At 39.1% G+C, this 24,076-nt stretch overlaps 1 protein-coding gene across 7 annotated transcripts in view; it reads right to left on the bottom strand.

Annotated features, from left to right (window-relative positions):
• Window positions 1-1,442: 1,442 nt before the first annotated feature.
• Window positions 1,443-24,076, bottom strand: part of GPCPD1 (glycerophosphocholine phosphodiesterase 1) — a 40,178-nt gene continuing 17,544 nt past the window's right edge. For 6 of the 7 annotated variants that reach the window (XM_042837260.1, XM_042837345.1, XM_042837100.1 and 3 more), the window contains 16 exons: window positions 22,856-22,931; window positions 20,813-20,854; window positions 19,778-19,901; window positions 18,363-18,609; window positions 17,083-17,245; window positions 16,866-16,998; window positions 16,582-16,636; window positions 14,395-14,487; window positions 12,684-12,761; window positions 11,851-11,890; window positions 11,057-11,118; window positions 10,416-10,481; window positions 9,601-9,737; window positions 8,653-8,788; window positions 8,171-8,331; window positions 1,443-3,247 (listed from right to left, as the gene is read on the bottom strand). In XM_042837260.1, coding sequence (XP_042693194.1) covers window positions 3,043-3,247; window positions 8,171-8,331; window positions 8,653-8,788; window positions 9,601-9,737; window positions 10,416-10,481; window positions 11,057-11,118; window positions 11,851-11,890; window positions 12,684-12,761; window positions 14,395-14,487; window positions 16,582-16,636; window positions 16,866-16,998; window positions 17,083-17,245; window positions 18,363-18,609; window positions 19,778-19,901; window positions 20,813-20,854; window positions 22,856-22,931 — 1,818 coding nt within the window. In that variant the 3' untranslated portion in view covers window positions 1,443-3,042. The remainder of the gene's footprint in view (window positions 3,248-8,170; window positions 8,332-8,652; window positions 8,789-9,600; window positions 9,738-10,415; window positions 10,482-11,056; window positions 11,119-11,850; window positions 11,891-12,683; window positions 12,762-14,394; window positions 14,488-16,581; window positions 16,637-16,865; window positions 16,999-17,082; window positions 17,246-18,362; window positions 18,610-19,777; window positions 19,902-20,812; window positions 20,855-22,855; window positions 22,932-24,076) is intronic. The other variant, XM_042837435.1, reaches the window with a different exon arrangement.

The raw sequence follows: 24,076 nt of genomic DNA, 5'->3' as shown, positions 1-24,076 counted from the left end.
GAAAGGGCAGAAACGCTCCGAAGGAGTGAAGTCCAGTCTCACCTGCCGCAAATCGGAGAGCACTGGATCAAACTAGAAAGAATTTTTTAAAAAATGGAGCTGTCCCTTGGCTGGAATAAAATAAACTGTGCTCCAGTCCACAATGGTTTGCAGCAAGCACTCAAAAGCAAGAGGCGGCAGATCCGAAGGCATGCCAGGTGGAAACTGGAACTCGATCCTTGCTCCCTTTTCTCAGCCAGAAGGGTCTCCGTTTCTTGCTTTTTCTTTCTCCATCCATAGCGGTGCTCCCGGCCCAGGAGCGGCACACAGCAGCGCTCAGCACAGCCCAGCAGGGTGCGTGCCGAGCTGAGGAACAGCAGTGCCCCGCCATGGCAGCAGTCGCGGCCGACGCCCGGAAGCAGCCAGCAATGCCTGCTACTGACACTGCGGGCTCTGAGCACAGCTCTGTCCCGGGATGGGCCTCCGAACACAAAGCCACAGGCAAATTGTGGTGTCCCAGCAAAGACACGGTGCAATCCTAGAATCCTTAGGAAGTGGAAGGGACGCTTCCAGTTCAACTCCCCTGCAATCAACAGGGACATCCACAGCTAGGTCTTGACCCGTTTTGGTTCTGATGCCTTAAGAAGTAAGTGAGCTAACAGCTGGGTGAGAGCTGGGGAAGGTTAAGCTTCTGAAGGACTCGGAGGCACACAGCAGTGTGTGTCATCTTGATTTGCCCTCTGGCCAATTGGAAAACTGACAGCTGCCTTTCACCAAGCAGCGTGCTTACCTTAGTGACAGTCAGACTGCTCAGCAGTCACAGCAGAAGTCCTGCGTTGCCAAGGAGCCTACACCCCATCTGGGCGTCAGCACAGCGTGAGCACACACCCATATGAGGGTGCAAGAGTGGAACAATTGCCCAAGAGAGCCAAAAATCCTCTTTGGCACTGCAACAGCTTTCCCTCAGTGCTGTACAGTTCAAGGTGAGCCTCCTTCAGGAATCATTTTGTCCTCGGTCTTAGGAAAGTTTCCTCTCATCTCCCCAGGGGAAAAGCAGAAAAGGCAAATGCTGTTCCCTGTCCATCTGAAGGTTAAGAAATAAAGTGTTCGAGGTGCCTATGAGCCCTTCTCAGCATCGCACGCTCCACGAGTGTGCTTCAGATAGCATCACCTCCACACGCTGCAGCTGCCACTTTCTACAGCGCTGTGGTTGCACTGCCCAGCGTTCATGAAGCAGCACGTGTAACTGGGAGCACTTTCACATGAGCTGGGAAAGGCCTGAACATCCTTCAAAAGAATCCACAAGGGGTATACAAATTAAAATTAAGAATTAACAATACACGTTGCTAAGTCAGCAATCTGGAGTCGCTGTATTCAGCACCAGGTACAAGTGATCATACTTGATCTCAAACATGAAGTTCTGTACTCTCTGCCACCAAAAAAACCCACAGCTTGCACAGTTCTGAAGGTAGATTTAATTTATTTTTTAATATACAAAAGACAGCTTCCAAGTTTCTAGTCATTACTGTGCTGTTTGTGCAGGACAAACTTTAAATACTAAAATACACAAGGCAAATTGAAACAAGCTGTTTCAAACTGCTCAGAGGTGTGAGCTCAAGCACATATTTGCAATGGCTTTACTCTGTACAATCAGTTCTATGTTGCAATGACTGTATATAAAGATATAGTACACACTATTGTTTTCATTGTCAATTTACAAGAGAAAAAAAATAAATATTTTCCATTCTTACTATACATTAACACTTCGGTAGAAAGTTACAGCTGTTGTGTTGGCATGACCTGCAACTCCAGAAGGAAAAAGGACATGCATCTACTAATTCTAAACTATGAGTTGGTAATAAATTACAAGGGATAGGTATCAGCCAACAGCATACAGATTATCTGAATTCAGAACATTTGTGATTCTTGCTCTAAAAAGAAAAAAAGAAAAAAACAACAAAAAAACAGTAATAATAAATCAAATATTGCAAAATACAAAAGCTAGTGGCTTATATTATATGAAAAAGACAAACCATGTATGGTACAGCTTCTTCTTCCTCCTCCAAATGTTTGTGAATAACAGGCTTGTGGTTTTAGGCAAAAAAAATGAAGTAGTTCAGTGAGTCCTTGCACCCTTCACACATAACTAGCACCGTAAAGATGCAAGGACTTCAAACACCTAAATCCCATGCTTATAACTAAAGCATGCATTTTGTAGAGTTTGTGCATTCGTACATATTTTGTTTATTAAGGTTACTGTGCAAAAGATTATCAACCACTGAAGGTATTTCTGTAATTCTGTTAAAATTCTAAGCAACATTCCTAAAAAGTTCAGCAGGTTTGTGTGAGATAAATGAAAGATGTGGCTCTGGTGGTTCACCCCTCACTGCTCCACACAGACACCGTACCACTCGGTTGGCAAATGGGGAAACAATGGCAGCAGCCTGAATGTCCACTGGAGGGGGAGGAAATGAGTTCACATGCTTTGCAATTTACTTAAAGAAAATGCACAGATGTTTTTGAAATGGCACAAAGCTTAGTACACATTGATGTCTCAGTGCAAATACATACAATATATATATGTATATAGATGAGGTACCAATTTATTCAGGCCAGATTTAATTAGATGTGCCTTACGACCACTCTTCATTTCCTGTTGTCAGGTGCAGGCTAACAAGCTGCGCTATTCAAGTACAACTTAAGTCAGATCAATGTATTCTTTAACTGCTTTCATTACCAGATCATTGTAATTTCTCTACAATGTGGTTTTTGAGATTCCACTCCTCAGAGTGCTTATTTTTAAAATACACTTAGTGTTAATACTTCATTTTGTTTTCAAAATTTGAGACTTGATTATGAGAAAGTTAAAACTACGTAAACTGGGACAACAGCTACAGCTGGCTCAATACTTGAATCTTGTTTGGAACTTGAACAAGTACTGTCAGAAGGGAGGAACACAGTTATTGCTGTTTGGGAAACTTAAAATAAACAAACACTAAGGCATGGATAGCACTGTTTCAATGGTCACAATTAAACAGATACAAACCAGCATTCTGCCTACAGTCAGTCCTTTTGCATTTGAACGCTCTGCAAGTTATCTACAGCTTTCTCTTCTAAGCAACTAAGATGACATTTACATGGAGATATGGACTTAAAGTGGCTAACAGTGGGACACACGCAGCTTTTCAACTCTGGTAATTCCTTCTTCAGACGTTCCAGTTGCTCTACCTGGAATATATTTGGTTGTTCGGGATTCGAGTCGTATATCCTAAATAAACAAAAAAAGATAACAGTTACCTGACAGTTCACAGAAATACTAGATTAAATCATTGCTGGTAATAAAGTAAGCCTAATAGAGGTTGTGAGTGCCCCCTCCCTGGAATCATTCAAGGCCAGGCTGGGTGGGGTTGTGAGCAACCTGGTTGAAAGGGAGGTGTCCCTGCCTATAGCAGGGGGTTGGAACGAGGTAGTCCTAAAGGTCCTTCCAACACAAACCATTCTATGTTTATGTGAAGCTAACTAAGACACCAGCAAGTCTATAAAAGCACAACGTTCGAGACCATTACCTTGAGTCTTGTCTCTAATGTTGCAGCATACAGTGTTGTGCCTTTTACACAATGGTTGATTTGATGTAGAAGAAGTTACCCACTGGTATTTACCCTTGTTACTCTTCTGAAAATATGTTTTCACAGTTGACACAAAGCAGCAGAAAACATTATTTTAGGCTTCAAACCCTAAAGCCAAAGAACATCCTGAGTTGGAAAGGACCCATAAGGATCACTGAGCCCAACTGAGCTCTGCACAGCACCACCTAAACCCAAAACCAATGTCTGAAAGCAGTGTCCCAATGCTCCCTGAGCACTGGTACCAGGGCAGTGCCCACTGCCCAGGGCAGCCTGTTCCGTGCCCACTGCCCTCTGATGCAGTCCCTGTCCCTGACCCCCAGCTGCCCCTTCCCTGCCACAGCCCCATGCCATTCCCTCAGGCCCTGTTGCTGTCACAGAGAGCAGAGTTCAGCACCTGCAAGTTCAGAGCTTCAAGATCATTTGAACAGACTGTAACACACTACTACTAATGTGGATCTCCCTCCTTAATAAATTTTATTAAAATTCAGTGAAGTATTTCTTGCTAACTTTGGCTGGAGTTTGATCCAAGGAGTGAAGAAAAGACAAGGACAAAAGTAACGCCTCCTATTTATGTCCATGACAACTGATAGATACAGAGAGCTCAATAATACTACTTGAGAGAGCAGATTCTCAGCTACCAAACACTATTTCATTCCATCTCAAGCCAAATTCAGGCTTACCGTGCAATTCAGAAAACAGGAAAGGCTTACCCTGCCACCAGGTAATGCCTTAGTCACTAAGCAGGTTCAGTTATAAAAATCAACCTCTGCTAGTTATTCCTGCATATATGCATGCTGTTACACTTATTTCAGTAATGCTCAGTTTCAGGCAAATAAAATGGCACATTTTAAAACAGATTTTTAGTTCTGACAAGTTTTTAAAATTCTTTTGCCTTTTACAGCAACTACATTTGCATTAGTTTTGGAAAACAGAACGTAGTGAGGAGCCTTGCAGCTGAGCAAGGAGCCATACTGAAGCCAGCACGGAACCCGTCTGCGGAGGGGAGACCAACGCACTCAGATTTCTGATGAAAAGCCTTTTGGCACACATGGCAGGCTGACTGGCTTCACCACTTCCATGCAGCTGGATGTATTACTGAACAAGCACAGCTCTGACTGTACAGAGAGGATTAAAAAAATCCCATAATGCAAATATAAGTTAGCAGCCACCCCGTCTCCACATCGGTATTTGGTAGATAGCCAGCTTCTTACAGAACCTTGGGACCATTGATCTTACTAACCAAATTCAACAGAAGGATTTCCCACGCTATTTACAAAGCTTTTGCAGGAGAAAAAAAAAAACAACAACCCACAATGCCCTCCAAAACCCTGCCTTAACATGCATCCTTTCTGCCAATTCCAAGAATGTTTCTACACCAGGTTTGTATTTCCTCTTTAAGTAAGGCTACACTTCAAACAAAAAAAAAAAAACAGAAACAAACACAAGAAGCATTTTAAGCACGATATTCAGCTTTTAGTGTTACAGGAGGATGTCCAGTCATATTTTCAATGCACTTTTCAGGGCCCAAATAGAAGCCTGGCAAAGCTGCAGTAGAATTCTGGCAAAGCTGCACCTTTTCTACAGACCATCCTTTTAACACATGTAGTTCCAGCATTTTAGGTGTTAAGATCATTGAACATAGCAAAAAAGCAGAATATTGTCCTGTGAGCAACACAAGACGATTCATTTTCAGTTTAATGACTTCAAGTATGTCTAATAATCCATTGCCCGAGTGGAGAAAGGAGTGGATGGAAGGAGTTTCTTCCCCTTGCCCCAGTGATACGGCTCCTTAAACAGCACTGGCATTTGCAAGCTGCCCAGATTTAGTCTTGCAACTTTTCCCCATGCAGAACAAAGTCAGACCCCCCTACCTGCATTTGTTTTGCCCGACATTTGGTACCAGCAACTTCTGGTATTCAGGACACAGTTTTTCTCCCATCTTCACAACAACGTTTTTGCTCATCTTTACATGGCAGACTAAAGTTCAGAAAAACAGCGTACAGAAGTCATCTCTATCCAGACAGTACATGAGCTTTGACAGCTACCAGATGCTCACAAAAGCAGTAACTCAGGGCCATATCCAAGCAAGCTCAATTCACTGAAATCCTTGTAATTGCTAATATTCTGGCTAACAACACTAGGAAAGGTGGTTTAGTAAAGCACAAGCAAATAGCAACATAAAATGCCAGGCTTATTAGCTTTACAATAACAGGCAAATAGCTTTACAATAATAGAACAGGTAACTGAAGTCCATGCATATTTCTAGACCTTCAAACAGCCATGTCCATCTGTCTCTCCTGACTACTTCAGTTCAGCTTCACAGCAGTACTGAATTTATCCACCTCTAAACTTCAAGCACCACAGAATACAGATTCTGTGTATCTCGTGATTGATGCTCACACCACACCTCTTGAAATTTTGGTAATTTAACTCTTGATATTAACTTAGTTCTTTCAAGTGATTTGAAAGACTGTTTCTTAACCCACCAACTCCAATTGTGAGTGGAAGCACTCGCAGTCAGGTCTCACACTTAGGCATACCATTCAGGATTTGCAAGTACCACCCACATTTCAAAGCATCCAGGGCTTAAGATGAGATACAATTTTCAGCAAGTGTCATGTTCCCTTTATGAGATATGTATTAAATTTAATTCTACTGCAAACTTTGGAGAAATAACTGAGGATTAAGGAAGAGCTTAGGAACTGGTATTATCTTTGTGGGAGGATGTCAGCAAGGTGGAAGAAATAGGAATGAGAGAGTAAGAAATGAGTATTATTAAGAATCTGGGTGGTCTGGACAGTACAGAAAGGATAAAGATTTTTTTGTTAGGGCAAATCCACTGGGCAGTGTAGCCTATAAACAACAACAAGGAATGTGTTACTCAAAACAGGAGGTGAAATGTATTCTACTATCATGCTGTAGCTTTAACACTCTAAGCAGTAAAGGACACAAGATGATGCTTCACAGAATTGTAGCCCTGACAAGAATGCAGTAGTATTTCAGTAGGGTTGAGCAACTGCGTATCCAAAAAGCACTTCCATATCTAAGTGGGGAAAGCAGCACCAAGGCAGAAATAAAGCTGTCGCCCATTTTACTACCCTAGTGCAGATTCCAGGAGTAATTACCATCTTGGAAAGACTGGATTAGCAGACATCAGAAGAACAGACATTTCCCAAGAACCATTTCTGCAGTACAATTTGATTAAAACACAGTACCTGCCACGTTTCTTTCTCCATACCAGTCCAGAGATCTTTTTTTCCAGCCACTAAAAGGCCCTGAGTTTTGAGTTGTAAGAAAGACCTAACGTGCCTCACTGCTGTAGCCAGGAAGAGGACTTAACGCTTCAGTGATGTAAGTCTGAAGCTGATCCCTAGTGCAAAAACCTTGACATTCCTTTCAAGGAATTGGTAAGGAGCAGACTTCCTACAGCACAAACAAGACCACCAACAATCCAGATCATCGCTGGGCCCACCTACCTGGGAGGGCTCTCGGTAGCTGATAAGGGATTCATGAGCATTAGGTGTTTTTGCACTGAGTGCCTAGAACCGCAGGAGTGTATTTGTCCTGCTTGCTCCATACATCCTAACTTGACATTCCGTTTTCACTTGAAAAAGAACAGAGCAGAACCCCCGACAAATACTTAACTTCCAATGCCTTTTTATCCTTGGTACAATAATGTGCAAAACAATTCCCTTTGTAAAGCAAACAGTTTGAAGGCTTGAGACTCTTCTCATTTGGACGTCTTGATTACACGCAATGTTTTCCCACTTACATATTCTTTGTTTTAGATCTTCTGCCAGAGAGATTTCAAGTTCAAGATTCTTCTGGTAATGCAAATTGAGCACTTTATGTATGTGTAACTATTTTCTACTATTAGTTTTATATCTTTTATGACAAAGGACTGAGATCTCTGATATTTCTGAGAACCTCAAGTAACATCTTTGTTCAGAGATCTACCGCAGACATTTGAAGTCCACCTGGACTGCACATATCCATCAACTGGTTTCTGAAGTGATCACTTCCAGCAGTTTGCCCTGAGAGTCACACCACACTAATTTCAGTACAGAAAAGTAGTACAACTGCACATTCACAGCTTTCAAACACAGGTGAAGAGAATGCTGGGGAAAAAAAAGAAACTGATTCATTTAAAAGCTGTGTTAACATCTCCATCAAGGATGGTAGAATGCCAGAAATTTCAGTCAGGTGGTTAAATAGATCGCCCTCACCACGTCAGGTACAGAGTTTTACGACTGTCAGGAATGTTAATAGCTTACTGACAGTGTATATTACACACCAGCTCTTAGAGCAACACATCATATTACATACGTATTTGCTTAGCCACAGGACAAGCAAAAATTATTTTGATTCATGTACACAGCTGCATGAATACAAATGAACACGTGTCTCCTTACCCAGGTTTATGTTCTTGCTGTGTTTGCAGTATTAAGGAAGATAATCTACACCCAGTCAGTCAAAAAGGAATGTGAAGTTTCCCAGGATTCAGTATAGCACAGTTTCATAAGCTTCATTATCACTATTTAATTTTTTTAAGCACAGTATGGTACCTGTCATATATTAGCCCATGAACACCGTATTCTCTCAGCTTCTTCCTGTTATCTGGATCATTTGCATCATCACCCCATGAGAAAATAACTAAGCCTTTAGATATGGCTCTTTTAATATACGATGGATTCCTCAGCAGGTCTTCAGAGTGCACGTTGACTCCCTGAAATACAAAAACATTTCCATTAAAAAATTAAAATTACGTTTCTCAGAAGTTCTCTCACTAGCATTTTTATCCACTGACACTTACTGCTCCTTACCATTTCACATAAATAATTTAATACGAGTTCACTGATATCATTTTTTAAGTAATGTAGACATTTAAAGAGAAATTTAAAGTAATGATCATAATTTTGGCAGTTGTTCATGCTAGTATGAGTTTGATGGCAATTTTAGGTTAAAAACAAAAGAGATGGATTTACATCAATTGGTTGTAATTCAATTTGGTTTTATTGCATAATGATACCAGAACTTGTCAGCTTACCAGCAAGTTTTCAAACTGTGCAAAAGTAATGGCAATTGGAGTTGTACGAGATCTAAGATCCATGAGCTCAGGATAGAGCTTAGATTCTCCTTGGGTGAGAAATAACACGGGATACTTATTTTGTTTGTGTCGAACCCTGTTATTAAAAAGAAAAAGTTTCCAAGTAAGAAGTTGTTTAAAAACCATGGAAATTCCACTTTAGTGTTTAAAAGTTTCCCCCTTTAATGCACGTCTATTTAATCCCTATCTGGTGCAACAAGACAGTACTGTGTTTTCATACTAGCCTATGTGACAAACTATTCCAGCAGTCTGTTGCTATGACAGATTTGTATTCAAATTTGTATACAGAGTTAAAGTGAAGGCAGAGTTTGCAGTAATCTCTGACCCACATCCTCAAGATGTTTATACAGAATCCTCAAAGACTGCCCAGTTCTCTGTTTTTCTTATCTGCATAACAGAGTAAAATGAAAATTCACGGTCAGAATTTATAATGCTTAATTAATACATTAATGCTGCGTTCTTCAAGTTGAATAACAGCAGTGCAGTGGCATGAAGTGAAAACAGATGAGCACAAAGCTTTGGAATTGGTGCGCTGGTTTGCAGATGAGGCTGGCATATCTTCTGATCACAATTGGGGAAAAAAAAAAGAAATAAAAGACTGTGATACCCTAAGAAATCTGGGCCTCCTTTTGTTACAACTAGACTTGTCAAGACAGACTTCAGCATTCAGGAAGGCACCTGACACTTAACCTTCATTTTCCTATTTCACTTTCGGCACAGTTCTGATGGCAAAGGGGTTTAAGTTTCTTGTTTCAGTTGCCCACTACTTTGGCACCCAACTTTTACATCCAAATGGAACTTGTTAGTTATCATTTGATCATTCTTAAATCCAAAATAAATTTGATCAAGTTAAAAAAAAAAAATGAAATTCCTCTCTTCTTAACTTACATTGTACAAATATCTGCATTAAAAGAAGAAAAAACAATTCTCCTCCTCCCAGCATTCATCAGAACAGTTTTCAGAATAATATCTAAAAAGAGGTTCATATCAAAGTAAGTTGACAAGTTGCCATCCCACTGTCCATCCTGTAAAAAGAAAGGACAAGTTTCAGCCATTTTAAGTAACACTAAAATTATTTTAACAAGCTATAGTCTCCTGCAAACAGAATTCTTGTTTGGCTTAGGTTGAAAGTGTGAATATATCAGTCACTCCTTCAGCTACTGAATGCCTGTTACAGCTCTAGAGGTCTGTCAGTTTGAGACTGCAGCTGAATCCCAACAGCAGGAAGATTCACTGAAAAACCCACTGTTTTCCTATCCAATGGAAAAGCTGCTACGAAGCCTTCTTTAATTTTGAAAATTCATGGGAAAACCATGAAAGATCACTATCATAGCCCATCCCTGGGAGGGTTAGCATGAGCCCATGCACAGAGACTTCCAGCTACCACTGCACTTAACTTCTCTTCTCCCACTCTAGACATCCAGTCTTAGACCTGACATCTGTTTCTCTCTGGAGTCAGCACTAAGAGATCCAGCCCATAGCATTCTTATTCCTGTGTTGTGTTGTAGCTGACCCTGCACCAGGCCATCCTATTACTTGAAAATTGTATTTGCATATGATCATTTGCTCTGTTTTAAAGACAATGGGTCATAAAAACCCAAACAATTACATTAAAACAAATTTATTTTTTTTGTAGCTTATAAAAAATTGTCACATCAAATTACAAGCTTTAGCCAACGTGCACCACCTGTACATTTACTTACCTTTTGTTGGCAGATCCATTTTATTTCTATGTTGAACCCAACATCTTCCGAAACTGACTCCAGAACCTGAAAACATTTCATTATGAACAGACTGTACAGCAAAGAGGGAGAACTAAGTACTATTAGGTAACTACTGGGATAATACGCTGGGATTTAACCTCAATGGGGGCTAAGAGCTGATTAAAACAAATCAGTTTAAAGACAGATATAAAGAAATTTGTCAAAATTTTGTCTTAAAGAATTTTGTCTTCAAAATGGATTATAAAAGTAAGTCAATTCACCTTAACACCTATGATTAAGTGCCTCATTTTTACTCACAAAAAACATTTTGTATTTCTCTACAAAGTTGGGGTTTTTTTTTGAATGTAGAAAGTATCTTCAGTAGGCCACAGTCTGAAGCACGAAAATCATGGAGTTTAAAAGGTGATTAAAACAACAAAACTTAGAACCTTGAAAGGTGTGCAGACTATTAAGTGCTGGAAAGGAGCCAGTAGCCAAATACAGCCTAAATTCTCAATTCCACCAGATATTGGATGGCTAAATTAAAAATGAGCATCTCTCACTATGTGCTGCAACACTGAAAGGAAAATACATGTTTTCATGTTCCTTAGTATATAGCAATAGAGATGATTAATTCTTACTCTCTGTAGGGAAGGAAATGGCTGGGTCTCATAAGCAGAGTTTTCTTCTTCTTTAAAGGATGCTGAAAAGATACAAAATATTCGATAAAAACAGATTGCAGCACTCCTAATTCCAGCAAGAAAATAACAGTTTGGCATCACAAGGTCTATAAGAATGAAAAATGACATCAGGTCTATATTTTGACTGTCATACTCCACCAACCATGTTGCCAATTCTTATTTTGACAGTGGGAAACTTTTTCCCCCCCCCCCAGAATGTTTATCAGACGGAATTTCCTCCATGCTTCACTCATTCAGCCACTGAATCACATCCAGTAGAAGCAGCCTTGCCTGTCAAGGCTTATTATTATTTTATCTTTTCTGAGACAAGTAGGATGTGTGAGGTACTTGCCTCATTTCACTGTCCCCATAAAGGAGATGAATTACAGCCCCAGGTTTACAGCACCAGTAAGACAATCTACAGCAGTTACCAAAGCTTGCAAAAGAACTGCCAAAAAAGTAGTTAGAGAAGCGTAAGGTTACACTACATGCAATTATCTTGCTGTTATCTTATTACTCAAATACATATGTAGCTATATATGCATCTTCTACCCTCCTGCCCCCTCTCTTCCTGAGGAAGAACTCCCATCCAGGTATTTACATCCTGGCAAAAACAAACAAAACTTAACTCTACAATCTGCACAAAATTCAAGAAGCTACTTAAGTGTTCAAGAGGCCAGACGTGACCGGAACAAGTCACTGCAACCACCCAGTGTCTCTCATGAACCCCAAGGCTCCTGCCAACTACTACGCACCATTGTGATCTTTTACTTTCAAGGCAGTCACGTGAGCCAGCTGTAAGACAAAAGAAGAAAGTTACAAGTGCTCTACCCACAGAGATCTTATTACAAATAAAACACAATTTATGATTTTTATTTTATTTATTCTTAAGTTTGAGGTTCCACTACAGACACGGTTTATGTAACTAGAAATTAAATTGAACACATGATTCTTGGTTCAGCAACATGCTTCCCTGACTAAGGACAGGCATCTCAGCTTGGTCTTCAGTAGCAAGTCTTATTCTCCAGCTTCCTTTTATGTAGGAAGGCCTTTTCTGTTTTGGAGATACAGCAATACCCAATGGAAATAAGTTAGTTCTAGTCAGTCTGTTTAATCCACAGTGTTGAATCAGAGACCCTTCTAAACCTCCACACGCACCCCCACGGAGGAAGCTGGCAATCTGGATCTCCCTTTTAAGCAGGGAAACTTAAGAACTAGATAGACCTGGTGAATAGCATCTTTTCTTCAAATACTCCAAAGCAATGGCTTTGAATGAACCTTACCACCACTTTCCCTCTTTTCCTCTTCTAAAAAAAAATAACATTAGCAGATAGCATAATGATACGGATCTATTCTAGTTGTTTGGATGATATTTCTCAAAAAAAAAAAAAAAAGACAAAAAAAAACTGAGTAACAAAATTTAATCAAGCTGTAATGATGTTCCAGAAGCACTGTGCTTGGAATTAACTACTTGTTCTACTTTTACTCCTCTTAAAGCATATACTCTCCCACATTATTTACAGCTACTCCAGAAACCAACACTACAAATCCCACACCGAGCATATCACAACAGCCAAAGTAACAGTACCTTCAGTAACTGCAGCTGATCAAATGTGAGCTCCTTAACTGCAATCTCAAACAACTCCAAAGGCTCTGTATCCAGTTTCTTTGAAGAGAAATAATACGTAATAACAATCGCTGAAAAGTATAAAAGTCTGTATGCTTTTAGTTGCCTTTAATGTTACTGTATTAAAGTTTTCTTTCTTACAAAGATACAAGTCATGTCACAAGTCCATTTGTTATCACTCGATGCATAAAACCAGTGTCAATTTAAAAAAAAAAAATAATCAGGATTTGGTCCTTTATGCAAATCATAGGCTTCAACTCTTTCATGCTAACCTTCAATGAAAGTCAATGCACTTGTTCTGTAATAACTTGATCAGTTATTCAGGGGAATAAAAGAAAAACAAAAATCCCCAAGTAAAGAAATTCATCAAAATGCTCCAAGGCGATTCAGCTTATTATTATTTGTCTGGTCTCTCAGAAACAAGTCAAAAGAGACACATGTCCTGGTAAAACTGAAACAACCCCCCCCACTGCAATGATCTCATGTTAAAAAAAAATCACGTCAATACAATTCTCGCTTCTCCTCACTCCAAAGAAATTTGTGCTCACTCAGACAGTACTGACTCAATATATACCACATATGTACTTCTCTTAGAGTTCCATTCCCAGAACTGTCCCAGACCAACTTGCTATAAATTGCTATACTGCAATGGGCATGAGGGGTTGATGACAACAAGTTGGCACAGAGAGCAAAGAGAACTTATCTTGCAGCCTACCTTGCTATGCTATCTTTGATTTTATTGCCAATTCAGGATATCTTTCAAGGAATAATCTATGCAGATGAGCAGCAGTACCGTTCACTACTGAAGTTATAGTACTCTCAGCACTCACAGCAGAAACGTTTGGTTAACAACTGCAGCAGTTGGTAAGTTAAGCAAGGAAAGGAAAAAGATGTTTGCTTTCACGTCTTCTTTTCTACTCCTAGCATTTCATTTAACTGCTTTCCCTCTGACCCACCAAGCAGTTCAAAGCAGTTCTTCAGCCTCACTTACAGCCCCCACAAGATATGAGGTATGTTGTTTACCTGACAGCTAAAGAAAGATCAAAATGGAGAGACAAAAAATGGAATCAAGAAAGAATAGGAAAAATTAATGGCAGACAAGCTCTTTGTAGCTAACCCAACTGTTCAGCAACCTCCTAAATGAAGATTTTTATTTCTTCTAATGTTTTGCTTTCCATCCACTGGCCTCTATTATAATGCAAAGCAGACTTTGGTTTGACCTATTAAACATTTTTAAGAACATTACTTCTTAAGACAAATATACCATGAAGTATCAGCAGAGGGAAGAAATCATGCTGAGAATCATATCGACTACCTATCTCAAAAAAACAATCCACCCAAAAAACCTCACCAGAAGGTCTTACTCCTGACAACATAAGGGATCCCAACAGATGTTACAGATTACAGTGAAGTTCTCTAAATTTTTCTTTCAAACAATAAATAAACAAAAGCTAAGGAGTAAGTCCAATAACTCCAGTTATCATTTAACTGCACTTGAAATGCTGTTGCTATCAAAACGAAGAATTCAAGCCCTCAGCTCAAGTTTATGCATATAGTAAAGCCACATTTCCATTCCCTTCCATTCCTTGAATATTCAGAACTATTTCTATGAGAAACTATTTTAGTTTGTGGAATGGTCACACTTAAGTTATAAACATCACCTCATCCTTACCTTTTTCATGGCCATGCAACAAGTGAGATCGTGGTATACAATGGGCACATGATCTTTAGAAAGATGTACATCAAATTCCACATATGCTGCTCCCTAAAGAAAACAGCAAAAAGCCACAATAGAACAAATAAACACTTTGCTGCTAACGCACAAGGCCTACAGAGTGGCACAACACACAGGAGTACAAGCTGCCAAATATTCACAGGTCCTGGACATCAACCCAGAAGTTGAACGCAATGCTGGTCATTAACAGTTACATCATATTCAACAAAGGGTTAAACAAAACAAAGAAACAAGAAAACAACAGAGCAATGTGTTACAGTATCTGCAAGAGCAGAAATGGCTACATCCAGCATGCTCTGATCCTTGTAAAATGCATGTTATTTTCTTTAAGCCTAAATAAAAGCAAAGATTAAAGCAAGACTCTAAGGATAATCTTTATGAAGGCAGCCATAGGAAGAGAGAACCACAAACTTTTCTTTTCTTTTGACAGATTTTGTCTCTAAATGCTCCTTTCTGTGAAAATTATTTTTGTAGCAGTGGCTATGAGCCGTTTCATTTTCAGAAACAGTAGGAAGCATCTGGTAAAAATGATTATTTTAAAGTCAATTTCTGCCTCAGCATACTTTTTGTGGGCTTTTCAAAGCTAGCTGTAAACCTGCAGCACTCTCCTAGAAATGAAAAAGCACTGTTTGAACAGATTCTTTGGTAATTGCAGTTTTCATTTGCACTGCAGTCAGTGCGTGCTTCAGACAATATCTTCAAATTGTACTTCAAAACTCACCTGAGAGAAAGCTTTCAGCTATGACTCTTGGAGTTAAGGAGTTAAGAACTCAATAAATGGAGTAATAATAATAATGACTCTACTCTCATCTCTTAAAGAACTTCAGAAGATGCCTGGTAAGAAACCACATTAGTGGAGACATACCTGAAAAGTCTAAGGAACCCCAGTAGTTCAGCAGCAGGTGACCTCATAGCCACAACTTACTGCATGCAGATCTCCAAAGAAAACAGGAGCTACACAAGGAATGTCCTCCATAGGACTCAAGGTACTCTGCTATACTGTCTCACTGTTTCTTTGCCTAGCTCAGTCTTACCTCAGATCACTTCAGTGACCTATTTCTGAAAGAAAAAAACTGACTGCCTCTATTAGGGAATTAAAGAACCTGAGGCTAACATCTCCAAATTGAAAGTCTTACATCAGCAGTCAAATTCTCCATTGTAAAAACTACAGGATCAGAGAATCGTTGCATTCTAGAAACTCAGCTCCTAAGTTCTGTTTTGGAGACCAGATTTAGATACTCAGCTGTCTCCAAAAAGTAACTTCACTGCCTGAGAATATGCTGACTGACTTCAGAAGAGCCAAAACTTCTTAAGGATCATGAACAATTTTGAACAAATATGCTTCTGCAGGGTTGAAGTTAAAATTTCCCTGTATTAGAACAACATTAGAACACGTTACATAGGTCATTATTTATTTCCATGGAAACTATGACAGACACAAAGAGCACAACAGCACTATTTGACAGAGCAAATTCTCAGCCACAAACACACTTTTTCAGTTTGGCCACCACCATTAGCTATGTATTTTCACCAGCAATGAACAAGAGACTGCATGCTGCGCTTGTATAAATCTGCATGGTCATCCAGACAGTGATCTGTCTTTCAGGTCACTGTCAGGATGCACCACTCAACACCTCACTGTGTTCACACCCACTGTTTGGTCTCCAGAAGCGTTAAGGAAATGTCAGTGAATATCAGTAGCTGTGATTTTTTTTTCACATAGGGGAATTCAGAACCACGCTTTTGCCTCACTTTTCAATGTCAGACACCACTGTGTCAGACTGCCCCTCTGCTGCCACCTGTCAGACAGCAACAAAATGCAATGGGATATTGGTGGGAAGGTTCAACTTTTACTGCCATACCACCAACATCCACCTCTAACATCATGGGCCAACATAACAAAATGGGAGCAGCCCTTGTAGATGGAAGGTTTTTTTTTTAATAACTTAAGAACGAGAGTTCAAGCTATTACTTTCCTTTGTATTCTCCACAGTGTCTCCATGATTTGATGCCTTTTTTTAAATTAAAAAAAAAAATCAGCACATTTAACACTCATCATATTGAATCATGAAAATTAAACATGGCAGCTACACAAGTACTGTGTTTACACAAACGTGTACATACGTGACTAGCAGCATTCCTCAGAGAAGCTATTGTGTTTTCTTGAACCTTAGCAAGTCTGAAATAACAGCAAAGGAAAAGGTTTTATTAGATGCATGTCACAAAGTCCCTCAAAGCAACAGAAATACAACTAAGTGTTTTACAGAACACTCACATTTGATATTGAAGGGACTTAAAACGATTACGAGTTGTAGCTCATAATTTGAAATTAGCTGCTTCCCCAGTTGATACCCACGAAACCAAACATTAAATAATAATATCTCAGACTAGAGGACAAATGAACTTACTTAGCTGTTGTTGTAGAGTTTCCAGCTCCCCTGTGTCCAACATCAAGAGTTGTTCTTGGTTTCCAGTACTTTGCATACGAGGCCTTCATATCACAAGTGTATCCCTGGATTGGCTTAATTATTATGTAGTCCACTACAAGAAAAAACAAGAGCTTCATGTGTCAGTAGATAAGTGACTTCCAGTGAAGTTATCTACATTCATTTGTACCGCCTGTACCTCTGACTTTTCCAATAGTCTTCCTTGGATTTCTGCCCATAATAGCAAGTGTAAGAATTCCAGCACTCTTTCCAGATTCTGCGATTGTGGATGAGAGGAGGCAGGCAGAACCTACATGACCTGGGTGCTCATCATCTTGCACTACTTTCTCACTTAAATCTTCCTGAAAACAAACCAACCAAAACATTTACTGTTACACGGGGATGAAAATACTAACAAATTCTTACTTCATTAAAACCTTTCCTCGGCAAGACAGCCATTGATGCCACCAATCTCCCACACGTCACAGAAAACACAAACTTCAGGCCAGAATTGTTTTTTGTGTAACAGTGTTGCAAGTTATGATCAGAAATATGAAATTGTTGGTGGAAAGTTACATATGGTCATTTTCAAAAACTCTTAGGTATAGTAATCTTTTCAGAGCACAACTGGATACAAGGAATAGGATCTCTTCTAAAACTTCCATGTTACATTTAGAGCAAAGAAAGTCAATTTTTTCTACATATATTGTATATATATATATATATATATAGATATATATATAACATATAAAATATTATACATATGTATTTCATGTATGTATATATAGTACAATATACATTTTAAAAAGAGCTTTGCATTCATTTGCAGGGAAGGAGGAGGTACGTAAGTAGCACACACAACAAGTGCTTGATCAAGTCAAGGAGCTATAGCACCACTTTACAATTTTAAGTGGTAGAGGGGCACCTTTAGTCCAAACATTTTTTTAATGCGTAAGCAGTATGAGAAGACAGAATTTACTCTCATTGGCAAAAAGAACTTGGAATATTAAAATATTTCAGGAAATACATTTCAGGCAACTTGCAGATGTCATAGTGAGACTCTACATAAGCATGGTTTTAATTTGCACTAGCTAGTCCAGAGAAATGTGTCATAAAGGCAAGATGAAATAGTTGCAATTTAACTAGTCCATGTACACACTGTTAAGATCCCAAAGATAAACAGAAATCATCTCTGGTAAAGGACACCAGACAAGCTAACCTAACAATACCACACTGATTTGTACTAACTTCTGAACAAGCAGAACACACAAAATTTGCAGTTAACACTGAGATGACTTAAGCCTCTCTGTAAAATGGAGTAGCAGCAAACTGTATCGTAATTTGTTTACACAAACAACATTCAAAAGTTCAAATATGTCAGCCAGCAGCTCAATCCTAACAGTGAAACTTGATGCTAATTGACTCCACTAACTCCAGAATTTAAGATCGGAGCTGCTTCTAAGTGCTGAAGTGACATACCTCAAAAAAATCAAAGATTAATTCCAGGTTATCAGGCTCCATGGTTTGTATGGTGTATTCTAGCCATCGATCTGACTGCAAGGCATATCCACAGTCTGGCTGAGAGTGTCGGCATTTATATTCATTGTTGCTTATTAAGGAGAACTCCACAGTGTTTGCCATCTTCTGAGGAACAGTAGGAGACGTTTTTTCTTGGCCCTCTTCATCATCATCATCTTTCTCCAGGCCTTCCAGAGTCAACTTCACTCTATTCAATCAGAAACAGAAAACAAATTGTTATAGGAAGGAATACCAGAGAATTAAAAAGAAGCTTCAGCAGAAGCTACAGGAGAACACAAGAATTATTTTCAACACCACCAGCTACAGGAAAGCAGTGCATACAGTGGACCCTGACAAGTTTAAGTTTGGAATTGGTGCTTTCTAAGTCCTTTTTTTAGTTTAACTTCAGTGCTCAAATCACTGCTAATACAGGAATATGGGTAAACATGAAAACTGTAGTAATGGTCAGTAAAGCAGACTTCTACCACATTAACCAATGATTTGGGCTACCAAAATAGACAGCTTTTCTCCAAAGACTGATACCCATAAGTGTTGGGAGACTAAGCAAAAGCACCAGAAATAGCAGTAGTCACACAATCACAGAATTGCAGGGGTTGAAAAGGACCTCTAGAGATCATCGAGTGCGACCCCCTGGCTAAAGCAGGTTCCCTACAGCAGGTTGCACAGGTAAGTGTCCAGATGGGTCTTGAACATCTCCAAAGAAGGGGACTCCACAACCCATCCGGGCAGCCTATTCCTCTGCCCTGCCACCCACAAAGTTCTTCAAAATCAACACTGAATGTTGACAGCTACTGCTAGGCACATTTCCTGTGTAATTTTAGCCTCTGAATACAGATCACAAAAAGGATACTCTGAAGTAATTAGTGAGCATCTTGAGAATAATCATTTAAAAGTAAACAGAAAGAAGTTTCTGCAATATAACGGACTGAGATGAATGACCTTCTCCCCAAGACTGAAGTTAATCCTACATAGGACAAACATTCCAAATAACATCCAATTTCACTGATGTGCAAAATCAAATACATCAGTGATGGAAGCACATTGAAGCTATCCCCATCTATGTCATCTTAAAGCAGACAGGATACAGGGTTATATTTAGATGTCAACTCACTACCAAAATTTAACTCGCCTCAAAACAATTACAACCAGCAATTCTTTACACAGATTGGACGTTCTGAATATCCTCACAGAACAAGACATCACAGTGTATTTAAACATACCCTACAACCCTGAAAAATAGCATTGCCAAAGGAGGTGACAGCCACAAAAACCCTAACAGGGCAGATCCAACTCTATTTTTTAGGCAGAATATGGAAAACATGAGGTAAATTGCCAAACGATGAGCAGGCTCTCACCTAAACCTCGATGTTTTGAATTTCTTCTTTGATATCATTACAGGGGACTTCTCAGAATAATGCAGACGCAATCGTATTTCTGTTTGACAGGTCAGCCACCCGGCATCCACTGTTTCAATGCCATCTGTTAAGAATTGAGCAACAACCATTATAAAGGCACCTTAAAAGCTTCTTTAATTTCTAAAGGAGAACCTAGACAGTTAAATATAAATACAGATCCTCTGGCACCATCTTCCAGCCAATCCTCCTCTATCAGCTTTATTCAATAGTATTTACAAAGCAATTGCTGTGAACATCCTTTCACCTGTCTTTTCCAAGCTACCTAGAACAGGCAACGGGTACATAGCAGTTCATTGTTTTTTAAAGGAAACCAATAGGAACACTGATCTATGCCAACTTCACATGGCAACTGTCCAAAGGAAAGCACCGAGTGCTTTGGCATTAATTGTACTTAGAATATCAACAGCTATGTGTCCAGAGGAACACAAAACAGTCTCACGTCCTGGATTTCTCAGTCATGGATCACCACTGACAGAAACTGCAAGTTCAAATGCAATTCAAAACTTCTTGTTTCAACTGGCACAGAAATATCATCACAAGCAAGGCCAGTAAAGCAGCATAAGACTGGAGGACAGAATATGGTAACAGATATGATAGGGAAAAAGCACAGAGAGGAATCCTCAACCTCACCATCAGGAGAAGGAAATCTACAAAGGAGGACAGCCAGGAAGCACAAGCTGCCAGACCAAGCATCAAAGTAGATGCCATAGTTTTGAAGAGTTCCTAACAAAACATCACTTCTGATAGAGATGTGAAAGGAAACAGAAAAGCTTTGAGACAAAACGTTAAGACATAAAAAGGCAACACGGGTGCCAAGGGACAGAGCATTAATTATCCAACACCAGTACGCTGACAGTCTTTCAGCTCTTCTTTCAACAAAGCAGAAAATTCATGTCTAAACTAAGTATTTCGCCATGTTTTTCAACTACCTTGTCAAAGATAAAAACATGGTAAAGATCAACAAATTTCACTTACTATGAATTCCGAAGTATCCATCGTCAATGGTCATTTCATTTTCTAGAATTGAAACGAGGGGACAAACAGAACGGAAGACACTAATCAGTATTAATACCAGCAGGAATTGCTGCCAAGCTATATTCTACTTTTCCACTTTGTTTCTAAAGAGCCTAATAAAAAGCACAAAAATTGAAACAGAAAAAATAAGCATGTTTGTTGCAACTTTCTATCAAGTTTTTTCCAACTTCATGCATTTCATTCTGCAAGAAAAACCCATCAAGCCAAAAAATGCCCTAAGATTTGTGCTTGGCCTGAACTAATCTGATCTGAAAAAAAAATAATAATAAAAAAAAATAAAAAATAAAAAATAAAAAAAATCAAGAAAGCTGCATGATTTCAGTTTGCTGCAGTAGTTTGCTGACATCTACATCCTACTAGAACCTACAGTGATTTTCTTGGTAGTGTCCAAGCCCTTCCAACTTCTTGCACACATACAAGAAAGCTGTTCTCCTGCACACTTACAGGTAAGTCTTATTGAGTTAGGCACAATCAAAATGCATATTCTGTCCACATGACAGAAACCTACTCTAGGATGAAATAATCAAAACACTCATTTCACAGTTACTTTTATCCTTCCTCTCTCCTAAGTTTTAATAGCTGAAATCTTCAGGCACAGCATTAACAGAATTGCAGTAGCATACACAAGCTATGAGTTTCTCACAAGACTCAATAAGATCTTGTTGTTACAGCCATTAACCCTGACTTTTTCCTAGGAGGACTCATTTCCGTCCTCCATTTTTACTAACTATCAACCAACAATTTAGGGTCATAATAACCAAGAGCTAACATCCTGGTATTGCTGTGTTTTCTTAAAGACTGCTTAGGAAGAAAGCCCCTATTTTCATGGAGACGTGGGAAACCTAACTTCTGTGATTCAATTTTATTTTAGCTTCATGTTCCATTGAAGTATTAAGCATCCTAACCATAGAAATCTGCAGAAGAGGTTTTTGACATTAATTCATTTACTGAAGAGACAAAAAGTGTTGAGTATTACTTGGGAAAAAAAATCCTGATTGTATGGAATGGAGTTATCTGAATTGAGAGATAAAGCGTAAAGCCTAAGAGAGGGCAGAGTGCTTCCCTAATTAATTACTGAAAAACACAGAAATAACTTGTTTCAGGAATACAAACATTTAGCTGCATTAATTCAATAGCAATTATATTTAAAAAAAAAGAGCGTGATCATGCATTATTAAGTTTCTTTAATATCATCTTCTTCATAAAAGATGTATTTTTCCAATGAATCAGAAGATATGTAACAGACAAATACTCTGTGTGGAGAAGTGGGGAGAAAATAACGTTTCTCACATTCTAGAAGGAACAATGCATAGAACATGCCATTCTAAGCAGCATTAGAGATCTAAATTTCAGTCAAAGGTTATCACTTAAACACCAGCAAAACACCCAAATTCTCCCACCTCAGAAAAGCATTAGGAACTTGTATGCACGTCCGCATGCCACTCTTGCTTCCAGCAAAACATTTTTTTTTTTTGCTAAATTGCCATATAAATTAGCCATATAAATTTCTGACATTAATTTTACTTAGAAGCCTATTTTTTTTGTTTGCATTAAAATTCTACTAATGATACAGTATTTAAACAAAACCAATAGTGAATTCATGCCCTCCCCCTCCCCACATTCTCTGGGAGGGAAAAAAAAATATTTAAAAAAATGGATCCTTAGTCTCAAAGAACTGAGCTTAGAAAAAAAGGATTACATTTCAAGTTAAAAAAAAATAGCCCACATCATCTTAGGGATGGCAGCAAAGAATTCCACACCCACTTCATTTTTAAGTCACTGATTCATATATATATACAGATAGATATATGGGGTTGTTTTTTTGAGAGTAAGGTCCATGTTGTGCAAAGAAAAGTTTATACCTCCAAAACATTAATAAACTTAACTATTTTATATCTATAATTACCAATCCCTCTAAACCAATGTGCAGCATATTAGCAATCTTATGCATATGCCTCAAACAGATGCAGTTTATGCCCATACCTAAAGGGGTAATTGATCGTGGTTGTAGATGAGTCTCCCACGTGTGAACTATGACTTCGCAGGGACCATCGATAGTCTGTAATTTAAAAGTTAAATGTCTACAATAATTTCTTTTGTTATATCTGATTTTCTACCCACGAAGCTCTTTGGGATGATTGTAAACTTAAATTACAGATTTAAAAGGACTAGGAGAGTGAGAGAGAAAGAGAGAGAGAATGAAATAAAGGAAAAATAGGTCAGCTTGGCTCTTATCCCTGGTAACTGCTACTGCTGCTATCTGATCAGTCAGGTCACACTACGTACAACAAAACTGTCAAAAGTCCGACAGAGTGGTGATGTTAGACAGAACTATTGCATCTTTACTGCTTGTAACTGCTATTCTGGACTACCATAGTTTCCTTTGGATAAAAAGAAACAACAACCAAAACAGTGTGTGAACTCATCAGGTGAGTTTTCTTCTATGACTACAATTCATGAACAGAATCCATATGAGCTGCATCTCCGCAGTTTGAAACAGTCAATCTGCTCATCAGTTAGAAGCTGCTGGGTCAGTTCTCCCCCTAGACTTACTCAACTCATTCCAAGTCTACATAAAACACCTATTCAAGCTGAGGTACAGAAAAACAAATTATCTTATCTGCCATCCAATTAAAGCCTAAGTAACTGGAATTCCGCTGCGTCAGGAGGAAGAACACACTGATGCTGTGCTATCCACCAGCAAGGAAGCTCCCTACAGGCCAATGTTTGAAGCAGAATAAATTAGGCTACTTTATACACACACAAAAAATTACCCTTTTGTTGACTTGTGTAGATCCAGTGAAATTCTAAATGCTTTCCAGGTTAAAACCTCAATGTAGCCAATGGCAATTGACAGGAAGAACATCCTGATCTCTAGCTCAGTCACCCTAGGAAGTTGTTTGGTTTCCCTAACACTGCATGATTGTTGCTATCAGTAAAAACTGCTGCCAAACAGCTGCCATTTGTCCTTTTGGTGGGCTGGTCTTAGGAACTCTCATTTCCAGAAAGACTAGCTACCACTGCCCACATCACTCATACCAACTTCGATGCCAGCTTGTCCTGGAACTGCAGGTTCTTGCTTAAGCAGATTTCAGCTCATGAGGCACATCCAGACAAGCATTCCGATACCCAGACCTGCTATCTCACAGCCCACTTAATTCTTAAGCAGCTGATGGGATTTCTTGCCCTGTGTCAAATGCTTTT

The sequence above is a fragment of the Centrocercus urophasianus genome, unplaced genomic scaffold, assembly GCF_019232065.1.
Source record: "Centrocercus urophasianus isolate 14NV4802_14NV808 unplaced genomic scaffold, USGS_Curo_1.0 seq_10, whole genome shotgun sequence".
In the NCBI taxonomy this organism is placed as follows: domain Eukaryota; kingdom Metazoa; phylum Chordata; class Aves; order Galliformes; family Phasianidae; genus Centrocercus; species Centrocercus urophasianus.
The sequence above is the reverse complement of the archived record's forward strand: the minus strand, read 5'-3'. Positions and strand labels throughout refer to the sequence as shown.